The 12059-nt window shown below is 43.0% G+C and overlaps 1 protein-coding gene across 7 annotated transcripts in view; it reads left to right on the top strand.

The window, feature by feature from the left end:
* The window catches only part of NFIB (nuclear factor I B), a 649011-nt gene that overhangs the window by 499232 nt on the left and 137720 nt on the right, over positions 1–12059 (top strand). For all 7 annotated transcript variants that reach the window (XM_033918988.1, XM_033918969.1, XM_033919008.1 and 4 more), the window contains exon 8: positions 6512–6690. In XM_033918988.1, coding sequence (XP_033774879.1) covers positions 6512–6690 — 179 coding nt within the window. The remainder of the gene's footprint in view (positions 1–6511; positions 6691–12059) is intronic.

The raw sequence follows: 12059 nt of genomic DNA, 5'->3' as shown, positions 1-12059 counted from the left end.
CGGAGGTTAGTGTATCCCAGTCCACATCAGGCATGTTGAAGTCACCTAACAATACTGTGTCCCCACGCAAGGTGATATTTTCTATATCCCCGATTATTTCCATATCCAGGTCAACCTGTGGTCTTGGGGGTCTGTAAATTACGCCAAGATACAAGCATTTGTCCTTCCCTCTGGCCAAATTAACCCAAAGGGATTCTCCAGTGTATTGGACGTCTGAGATTCTTGTGACCTTAATGTCATCTTTAGTATATAATGCTACACCTCCTCCCAATCTGCCTTCTCTGTCCAGTACTTCAGGCAAAAGATTACTGTGTCATGATACACCTCTTATTAAAAGTTGCCATGTCTTGTCACTATTGTGGTGACATTGTTTGTCTGATGTTGTACACATATTTTAAATTGACATAGTCTAGGCTGCTAAGTGCAGCCCTTATTATAAAATATGGCTCAACAGATTTGCATAGTAGTAATGTCTATGGTAGTTCAATCAATGGTGTTAGCTCACCTGGACTATTGCAACTCAATCTATAGTGGAGTGAATGATTCAATCAAGGCTCCAAACACTCATACAAAATATGGCTGCTCATTTGATCAGCAGAGCTTCCCAATATGATGGTTATAGGAAGTTTTACCCCACACATTTTGCTCCCAGGTTCTTTTTACCCCCAAAATATTTGCCCCTACACATTTCACTCCCAGGATGTCTCAGCCCTCCACATTTTGCCCCTGGGTACTTTCCATCGTGGCCTTGTTGTTCCAATGGTGTATGCCTTGCTGCCAAACAAGACTCATGCAACATAACCAGAGGCTGCTACAAGAGCTGAAGAACATGCAGCCTGAACTCCAGCCACAAAAACTGATCATGGATTTTGAACAAGCCACAATCCAGGCATTTGATAATAAATTCCCCAACATCAAGAAGAAAGGTTGCTTCTTTCACTATCACAATCAGTTTGATAGAAATTTCATAATGAGGGACTGAAGGTGCAATACAAAGGTGACCACAAATTTGCCTGTTGGATCAACATGATACTAGACCTTGCTTTACTCCCATCAGAGAATGTTGTGCAATCTTTCGAAGAGCTACTGGAAAATCCCAACTTTCCTCAAGAAGCACTACCCATTGTGAATTTATTTGCGTTTCCATGTGGTCAGCAATACCCCTTGTTCCAAACATTGATTAATCAAATGCAAAATAAAAGGAAAAGGACATTGCTTGTCTATACTGAGCCAGGATTTTGGTAATGGTTTACAAGTATTTATAATACTATTTAATATCTTAGATAAGTAAATTGAAGAACAAAGTTCAAATTTACTACATTTTGAGGGTAGTTGTGGGGTCTCAGTCTCTCTTGAGGGATCAGTTGCCAAATTATATCTAATGAAAGAGAAGATCCCAATGCAATAAATTTGTCATTAAGATTTAAGCATTGATATAGTTAAGTTGATGTACCGTCCTATGAATGCCTAGTTTCTTATCTGTAAACCACATAGAACTCTTTGGTAAGGCTACAGCTAGGGGCCAAAGATGTCGGTTTGATCCAGAGGTACTGACAGGGCATCAGCCGCTGAGAATCGCTTTTGCTCCCTGCTAGAATCTAGGAACCCTCAGTAAGAGCCAGGGGCAGCAGGAGGGTGCCATAGGGATCCAAGGAGGAACTTTTTAAAGAATATCAGGAGGGTCCAGTGGGGTCCTGGGAGGGTTGGAAAACATGTTGGGGGCTCAAGAGGTGGGGGGGGGGGGGGTTGTTTGAAACATGTCAGGGAGCCAGGGATTGAAGTTTCTGATGCACTGCTTCTTTACTGCATTGCTGATAATCTAGGCTGCATCCACTCTATCAGAAGTGAACTTAATCTGCCCTGTGAGGTGACTGCATTTGGGGGTAATTGTGGGGTAGAAATACTCACTGTAATGTAATTATTTTTTACCCACCCACTCCGCCATACCTACTGATGTTATACTTTGCAAGCATACTACAATGATTGAGCCAATGACAATTTTACACGTAAATCTTAGCCGCTATGAAAGTTTGTTGAGCGGTGGAGTCGTGGTGCTGAGACTCTGAAGATAAGATTTAAAGCTGGGTTAAAATACCTATGGGTATGCACTTGGAGACAGTAATTGGAAATTGTAGCTTATTGTGAGTCTCTGAGTTTAGATTTTGAAATCGAAAATTATCTTTATCTGAACAATACTTTGCAAGCATGGCATTTCCTTGCATCGCAGTTTGGTAGATAATAATAATAATAATAATACATCAATTTTTTTATACCGCCATTAACCAAGAGTTCTAGGCAGTTTACACCTTAAGAAACTAAACAATCAGTGAAGTACATGCATGGCTTTACAAAGGGAAGTTCTTGTCAATCAAATTTAATTAGCTTCTTTGATTGGGTAACAAAAAAATTGGATGAGGGTGAGTCCCTGGACATAGTGTATTTGGACTTTAGTAAGGCTTTTGATAGTGTTCCACACCGTAGGTTATTAAACAAGATGAACTCGCTAGGACTAGGACAAACACTGACAGCGTGGGTACAGGACTGGCTTAGCGGCAGGCTTCAAAGAGTAGTGGTAAACAGTATCCCCTCCCAAAATGTCGAGAGTGACCAGTCGAGTGCCGCAGGGCTCGGTCTTGGGCCCAATGCTATTTAATATCTTTGTAGGGGATCTGACTCAGGGACTTCGGGGCAAAATTGCACTGTTTGTTGACGATGCTAAACTGTGCAACGTTGTGGGCAAGGCATCAGAACCAGACAGCGCAACCAGGCCAAACACTATGGAAAAAGACCTGCTTGTACTGGAAAAATGGTCCAGTACTTGGCAACTAAACTTTAATGCCAAGAAATGTAAAGTAATGCACCTTGGGAGCAGAAATCCATGCAAAACATACACCTTGAATGGTGAAAACTTAACAAGAACTACTGCAGAAAAGGACTTGGAAGTTCTCATCCGGGAAGATATGAAGGCTGCTAATCAGGTGGAGAAAGCTTTAGCAAAGGCCAGACAAATGCTGGGTTGCATCAGAAGGAGCTTTATCAGCCAAAAGCCAGAAGTCATATTACCGTTGTACAGATCCATGGTGAGACCTCACCTGGAGTACTTTGTCCAATTTTGGAGGCCACAATACCAGAAGGATGTGAAGAGAATGGAGTCGATACAGAGAATGGCCACTAGGATGATCTCAGGATTTAAAGACATCTCGTATGAAGAATGCAGAGTGCAGAGTGCAGAGAAAGGGGGGACATGATAGAAACATTTAAATACATGATGGGTCACATCAAAGTGGAAGAGGAAATCTTTTTTCTAAAGGGTCCCACGGCGACAAGAGGGCATCCACTAAAACTTAATGGAGGGAGATTTCATGGTGACACCAGGAAATACTTCTTCACCGAACGGGTGATTGATCAATGGAATGATCTTCCCCGCCAGGTGGTCGAGGCTAGTAGCGTGCTCGACTTCAAGAGTCGCTGGGACAAACAGGTGGGAGTACTACAGAGTTATACTCATACAATAGATACTCCAGGGAAGAAGGGTTCTTGAGTAGGCGGGCTATTTGGGAGGGAGGGTTCTTGAGTGGGCAGACTTGTTGGGCCATCGGCCCTTTTCTGCCGTCATATTATATGTTTCTATGTTTCTATCATAGGATAAAACTAGGATTAACAGTTAGTAAAATAATTACAATGTTAAAAAGACCTAGTTATGTGATAAATTTTGTTGAACAAAGCAGACTTTTACTAATTTTCGAAAAGAACAGTAAAGTATGGCTTGATGAAGAAATTCACCGAGCCAACATTGTAGTTTGCCTGCCTGAAACGCTAAGGTCCTTTCAAAAAAGGTATTATATCTGACACCATTTGGCTTAGGATAGGTAAATAAGCTGGAGCTTCTTGTAATCTTTGATGGTCTATAAAATTCAAAGTGAGGGGACAAATAAATTGAAGACTCTCTTGAAATCAGCTTAAAACAAATACAAGAAAACTTAAATATTATTCTTGCTTCCACCGCTAGCCAATGCAATAATCGATAATATGGACTAATGTGGTCGTTCTTCAGACCAAATATCAATCGAACTTCAGCATTCTGAACTATTCTCAGATCTTCCAACTTATCCTCACCACACACACAAAAAAAATATATTTTTTATCCCTTCTGACTTCTTTCTACTGCAATTCCTCCCTCCCTCCAAAGATGGGGGAAAACCCCCTAAATACTTCTACATTCTGTGTTGCCACGTGGATCCTATCTCAGAGCTGAGTTAAGCATGGCAGTGGAGGGGAGGCAGAGATAAGAAGAAATGGAAAGATGGGGAAGAGCAGGGCAAGGGAGAAAAAAAAGAAGAGAAACATTAAGATTAAAAAAAATGGTAGAGGTTAAGTGTTATTAAAAAAATATATAGCACTATCACTACTCACTCTAAGTGAACCTAAGGGAAATAGTAGCATCATAAGGATTTTGGTGACAGTTTACAAACTACTTGAGCTTTGATATAATGCATCACAGTAACACACACATACACACACTTAAAGGACTGCATGAACTTTAATATATTTAGTCACATAGAGAGGGAACATGCAGGGAGACTGCAGATGGGATAAAGTTCTCTTTTGTTTTCTAGGCATATTTTTGCCTCGGAGGAGTGCTTTCCCAGGCCCTCTGGTTGAATGTTCATTAGCATTTTTACAATGGTTGGCTAATTATTCAAGTCATTATTGCCTGTGTAATCACTGTAGACTTGCCTCTCCCAGACACCCAGGTATACAAGAATACAGTACACTGAAGCATCACTAGCAGTCTCCCGGGACACAGTCAGTAATCCTTTAGATTACTGTAGTTACAAATATGCAATGTGTGTGTGTGTGTGTGTGTGTGAGAGAGAGCTTTTAATAGAGATATTGTGTTAAAGAAATAGTTTTTAGTTTCCTCTGGGTGTTACTGATTCATTTGAAGCAAAATTAGATTAAATTCATAGCTAAACAAAACAGTAATTTGGTGGCTCTGAGAAAGTTGTGTTGTCTTTTCTCAAGAAGTGAGGGAAGGGGGTGGGGTAGGGGCTGATGTTTTTAAGATGGTTTATGTATTTATTGGGATTTATTAACCACATTTATGAAGAGACTAGTATTTTAGCCCGTTACATTAACGGGTGCTAGAATATATGTCTGTGTGTCTTTATTTCTGTCTCTATCTCCCTCCCGATGTCTGTCTCTCTCCCTGGCCCCCTTTGTCTGTCTGTCTTTCTGTGTCTCTCCCTGCCCCTGTGTCTTTCTTCTTTTCTTTCTATCTATCTGTCTCTCTCCCTGCCTCCTATGCAGCAGCATTTCTCTCCCACCACTTCCCTGTGCAGCAGCCACAGCAGCATTTCCTCCCCCTCCATTTCCCTCCCCCCACACCACTTCCCTGTGCAGCAGCCGCGTTTCCCCTACCCCCCCTTTCCCTTCCCGCGGTCTGGCCGGCTCCCTTAGTCCCTTACTGCCCCCCCTTCCTTTCCCGCGGTCTCAACAAACCTTCCGATTCCAGCAGCATCTGCAGCACTCTACACACTGCTGCTTCAGGACCTTCTACTGCCCAGCAAATCAGGGCAGTAGAAGGCCCCAAAGCAGCGTGTGTAGAGTGCTGCAGACGCTGCTTGAATCGGAAGGTTTCAGGACCCGCAGCCCATGCCAGACCCGAAGTGAGCTCTGGGGGTTTTTGTTTTTTTTACGCGGAGGCGAAGCCTGGGAGGAGGAGGAGAAGCCTGGGAGGCAGGAATTAAAGTCCGTTGGGGGAGGAAAGAAGGGAGGAGAACAGCTCCTCTCCCTTCCAGCTCCGGTCCAGCCCCGCTGACGTCGCCCTGGCCAGTTCACACTCCAAGCCGCAGGAGACGCTGCGCTGTACGGCCTCTTCTTTCTGCTGCCGCGAGCATGGGTTTTGGCTGACAGGCTCCGCGCCGCCGCGCGCATGCGCACTCCTACCTGCGGGTCCCTACAGCGCATGGAAAATGGGAGCACGCAGGTGGGAGTGCGCATGCACGCTTATGGCTTTATTATATTAGATTCACCCAAGGCAGTTGTACAGCAAGTACAATTCAACATAAAACTTACAATTCTGTTAACAGTAGAACAGTTATAAAAAGACCAAATATAAACATAAATACAATGAATGAGGTAAAGTCAAAATCAGCAAGTTGAAACTTAAGGCTCCTTTTACTAAGGTGCGCTAGCGTTTTTAGCACTTGCAGGGTTTTAGTGCGCGCTAAACCCGCGCTACGCTTCTAGAACTAACGCCAGCTCAATGCTGGTGTTAAGGTCTAGCGCGCGGGGCAATTTAGCACGCGCTATTCCACGCTAACGCACCTTTGTAAAAGCAGCCCTTAGTAATAGTTTGTATTAAGTCTTGTAAAAATATATTGCAATAAAATAGAAAGATGCCAAATCATGAATTCATTATTCTCGCCACATGACAGAAAGGGTAAGTAATGACTGTAGACTAATATAAACTAGAAACTGAATATTTTTACTCTTGTTATCTCCACAGTCATCTCAACCAGGACTTCACCCTCACCGTTGCCTTTTTCCGCACAAGCTATTCTTCCTCCTGCCCCGTCTAGCTACTTCTCCCACCCGACGATCAGATATCCCCCGCACCTGAATCCACAGGACTCCCTGAAGAGTTATATACCTTCGTACGACCCATCCAGTCCACAAACTAGCCAGGTAACAAACCTCTGGCAGAACATACAGATGTAAATATGTATCATTTACCTAACGAGAGAAAGTGTGCATAATATGAAAATAAAAGGGAGAAGAAACATTTAGGGCTCCTTTTACTAAGCTGCGTTAGCGTTTTTAGCGCACGCAGCATTAGCATCTAGCGCGCGGGGCAATTTTAGCGTGCGCTATTCTGCGCATTAATGCCCTAACGCGGCTTAGCAAAAAGAGCCCTTAGGATACGGGTGGGTGGGTGACGGGAGGTGGCATTTAATACTTTCTGTGCGTCACCCTTTTGTGCAATCCACTAAGGTTTTTCATTTCCATTCCCTAGATCAGGGCTGCCCAAGTCCGGTTCTCAAAATCTACTGGCAGGCCAGGTTTTCAGGATATCCACAATATGCATGAGAGAGATTTGCCTGCACTGCCTTCTTGGTATGCAAATCTCTTTCATGCATGTTCGTTGTGGATATCCAGAAAACCTGGCCTGCCAGTAGATCTCAAGGACCGGACTTTGGCAGCCCTGCCCTAGATGGTCATCTTAGTTGAATTCCTTGCAAGAGTAGAGCTCACTTAAAGAAGTACTAGCTATATTTTCCAACGTATCTCATTTTATTTTCACATTATTTTGACCTGTAAGGTATGAACTCCTCTATAAAAGAGACATTTTCTATCACATTTTGCTTGTTTGTGCTGTATTTGTGCATTTATATATATCTGCATTGTTCCTTCCTGAAGGAGATTCTGATAAAGTTTGGTATTGTAGGACTCTAAGGCCCCCTTTTATCAAGCCACATTAAGGTTTTTTATTGCCAGCTCCTGCGGTAAAAAGCTCAGACACTCTTAAGAATTCTATGAGCGTCAAAAGTTTTTGCCGCAGCGACCGGTAATTAAAAATCCTAACTCGGCTTGATAAAAGAGGGCCTAAATAATTTAGATCAAAAGTGTGGCATCGTAAGAGGGGCAGCATTGCTAGTTTCCAGTGGGGTGGGGTTTTCTGCAATGAAAATGTAGACTACCAGTCTTCTTGTCTGCAATTTGTCCTCTGGTGATGCAACAGCTGAAAGGAGGAGGGCGAACGTAATGCTACTTCTATTCAACAAGGAGGAAAGAAATGCCTATCCAATGGTGCTCTTACTATGCTCTCATTTGCAAAGAGGAGTGTGAAATTTGGCAGGAATTGCAGGTTGTAGGAGAATAGACTGAGAAGGACAGGAGAGAACAAATGAAGCAGCAAGCACTTTTTTCCTTTATTCCAGCCAAGTTAGTTGATTTGAAGGGCAGGGAGATCAAGAAAAGTAGCCATGAATGACCAATTTGGATGGAAGGGGCAGGAAGTAGCCAGAGATTCCAGGGGTCAGATGAGATTTTGGTACAGCAGACCATGTGGTTTCACATTCTGACTGAAATTCATAAAAGGAAAAATTTGCATGTGGGAGAAATTTTCAAGGATATTACTTGCACTAATAACTTCTCAAAAATTAAAACAAGGGAATAGGCAGATCGTAATGGTTTAGTTTAATTGCCAACTAAATGTGTATTTTTTAAATCATTGTTACAACTAGCCTTCTAGTTTACTCTTGTAGCTTTCCTACATGCTTTAATCAATGACCCATTTCCATGACCATAACTAGAAATGAATTCCTTATAGTTACTGGAATATTAAAGTAAAATATTATGTTTTTGAAAGAAGACTTGAATTTTGGAGGCGACATCTCAAGATTAATATCTAATGGAAGACCATTCCAAAATATGGGAGCAAGGACAATAAAGCAAAAGTATTTAATTATCAACACAGACTTGCCAAAAGGAAAAAATAAATTGAATGCTTCCAGATACTTAAGGCCAGAAGCATATAGCTCTCATAGTATACCCCCAAACAGTGGCGTAGTAAGGGTAGGAGGCGCCCCCCTTCCCCCACATCCTCCCGTGCCCTTCTCTCCATGCACCCACTCCTTCCACACCCCTCTGCTCCTTCCCGCACCCCATTCCACACTTGCGCTCTCCCTCCCTCCTCCTGTACCTCTTAATCTTTGCCAGCGTGAGTGGCTTCTGTAAGCTTGCTCCTTGCATCAGCGTTGGATTTCCTTCTGATGTCATTTCCTGGCCTGTGACCCAGAAGTGATTCAGAGGGGAACCAGGCTGGCTTGAGCAACAGGCAGAAGTTGCTCACGCTAGAGAAGATAATGCAAAGGTACGGGGGGGGGGGAGGGATGGCGCAAGGGTGGCATGGTATGGTAGGGTGGGGCAGAGAGGTGCCAATGCTCCCACCAACCTGGCGCCAGGGGAGGTCCGTACCCCCTTACTACGCCACTGCCCAAAAATATGCTTAAATATACAAATTCAGGAAATAGATTTAATCTATTTAATCTGATTCTGCTTTATGGCCATTTGGCTAAGACATAGAGAGGATAAGTAATAGAGAATGACACGGTGGCTGTTACCCACGGCTAGCTGCGGATAACCCGCCGAAATGGTGGTACGGGGATAAGGCCATCCACTACCCTTTGGAGCAGTGAATACCTTATCCCTGCAGTTAAGGGAGGGAACACACGCAGTCACCAATTGTGTACAGCCCCCCTCTTTCCTTCCTACCTACCAACCTGAATCTATCTATCTCCATCCCTCCCCCTTACCTTCGCAGTGCATTTTAAGTTTGAGTAACTTGTTGAAAGCCACCGGAGCTTCTCCTCTGACGCAACTTCCGTAGGCTTTGGCAGTTTTCAACAAGTTACTCTAAACTTAAAATGTGCCACGAAGGTAAGAGCGAGGGAGGGAGATGACTTGAGGGCAGTGAGGTGGCGAGAGGGAAGGGTGGTGGTGGTGGTGGAAAGGAAAGGAACATTCGCTGAAGGGGGATGGAGAGGAACAGAAGCTGATGGGAAATGGGGAAACATAGTGGGGAGAAGATGCTGAAGGGAAATGGGGAACAGAGAGTGGGGAGAAGACGCTGAAGAGAAATGGGGAAGACAGAGTGGGGAGAAGACACTGGAAGAAAAGAAGGCAGAAATGCCAGACTATGGAGGGGGGAATGTAGGGAAGAAGATGGGTGCCAGACCAATTGGGAAGGGGGCTGAAGGGAGAGGCACAGTAACAGAGCAAATGGAAGACACAGAGAGAAAACAGACAGTGGATGGAAGGAATTGAATGAGAAGATGAGGAAAGCAGAAACCAGACAACAAAGGTAGAAAAAAAATTTCTATTTATTTTCTTCTTTTTTTTTTTTTTTTTGCTTTAGGATAAAGTAGTATATTAGTTGTATTGATAAAAATTTATAAACAAAGCCCTGCCAGATGAACATCTCTTTCTGTAGCAGCAGCCAGAACTTTGATTTACAAGGAAGGAATAAGCTAAATATTGCAGTACTGAGGCTTGTATGGATGTTTCGGGGACAGTGGTTGCGGGGACAGGGCGGGGACAGTGGTCGCAGGGCGGGGCGGTGACAGGGACAAATTTTTTTCCCCGTGTCATTCTCTAATCAGTAAATCAATTTGAAAACATAGGTGCAACACTAACCCAAGTTAAGTATAGATGGTTCTGAGTCAACAGTAACATTATCAAACTGTGCTGTAATGTCCTCAACAAATGAATACTAAAATACATGTTTAATAATAAGGCCTACACAGAAGTCGGGTTCGGTTCCTTTCAAAACACCAATAAATGGCATAAATGGCACTCAAAAATGGGCTCCGAAAACAAAAATATACTCGGGTCAAAAATATATACAAAAGAATATTGCTGGAAGCTGTACAGCAAGTATAACTAAATAAAGAACTAGCATGCTTAAATAATTATTGTATCAATAGTCTTCAAAAAGTGCTCAGAGGTATAAACTTGAGACCATCAGTGGGGTTAAACCCCACATTGCATTGTCTCCGCTTCTCTCAATCATAGCATTTCTGTGAATGCCCAAGTCAAACAACTACAGTATTTTTTCCATTAAAGCTTTCAACTTTTGGACTTGTAAATATAATGAACTTATCTGCTTGATACGTTTCGCTAAGAGAGCTGCCTCAGGAAATCCAGTGTCAAAATGCTTTCATGAAAATTTCTCCAAAAAGCAAACAGTCTCACTCTTATCTATTTTTTCCCTTTCTATACAGAAGAGTAAGATCATTTATTTTTGGGAGAAAGTTTCATGAAAGCAGTTTGACGCTGGGTTTCCTGAGGCAGCTCTCTTAGCGAAACGTGTCAAGGCTCAGGAGAGTTGAAACAGATAAGCGCATTAACTTTGGTTAAACAATTTTAAATAAATATAAAAGTCGCCTTTTCCTGATCATGACGGGAATAGCTGTTCAAATGGTCACACGTAATTGGAAGAACCATGACATAATTAATTACACTTTTTGGCGGGTAAATTTGTGTACCACATATAAATATGAAAGAATGACTGCGGAACGTTTGGGGACTAGTAATTCATTTAATAAAGTGTGGAGTCCATTGACTGCATTTGTTGCATTGCAATAAGGGTCGTGTATCTTTCTTTTTCTTAGATTTCCTTACATATGGAGGGTGGGTGGGTGGGGGGAGGGAAATGTATTTTGAGGATTTAAATTACTTAATTATAATATTGTAATCACGTCATATGTATTATTGTATTAATAATTGAGATGAGGATGGGAGAAAATGATTGTTTTAAGTATTATTTGTGTAGTTAATAGTGCATTTTATGCAGTATTTTATGTTCAGTTAATTGTATTGCACTATAAAAGTTTGAAAATCAATACAGATTTTAAAAATATTCTTTATGATTTTCTAAACTTCAAAAGTGCAATACACAAATATATATCATATAATCTATAATAATAAAATACTAAGCGCGCATGCGCACTCTCGCTGCTTGTTCCCTGAGATCTGATCTGTCGGGATGTGGCCGGTAGAAGTGCGCATGCGCACCAGACAAGCCTCCCTGCTCTCCACCTTGCGCCGCTGCAAGGATTCCAAGGAAGGCGGTGATGGTGAGGGGAGCTGTCGTGGCAAATTCAAAATTCAAAATAAACTTCGGCACCACACTCGCACCAGGCGGGGATCGACAGAGGAGCTGCGGCGTCTGCTGCCGCTGCACCTTTTCAAACCCTCCCCAGCACTGCCGCCATCGTTGGTAAGTTTTTAAATTCCTTAAAAGCCGTCGGCCATGAAGTATGCAGATGGCATACTTCACAGCCGATGGCTTTTCAAACCCCCCCCAGCACCGCCGCCGCTGTACCTTTACAAACCCTCCACCTCCCCACCCCCAGCACTGCCGCCATCATTGGTAAGTTGTTTTTTTTAAAACCTGGTGTTCCAGCGGTATCCCTACCTCGCTAGAAGGCTCTCGCGGCTGCCAGCGCTAGAGGGAGCTTTGTTGTTAAGGCCTGGCTTCTTCGGGCAGCAGC

Source organism: Geotrypetes seraphini, chromosome 1 (assembly GCF_902459505.1).
Source record: "Geotrypetes seraphini chromosome 1, aGeoSer1.1, whole genome shotgun sequence".
Taxonomy (NCBI): Eukaryota; Metazoa; Chordata; class Amphibia; order Gymnophiona; family Dermophiidae; genus Geotrypetes; species Geotrypetes seraphini.
This window is presented reverse-complemented; position numbering and strand designations above follow the sequence as displayed.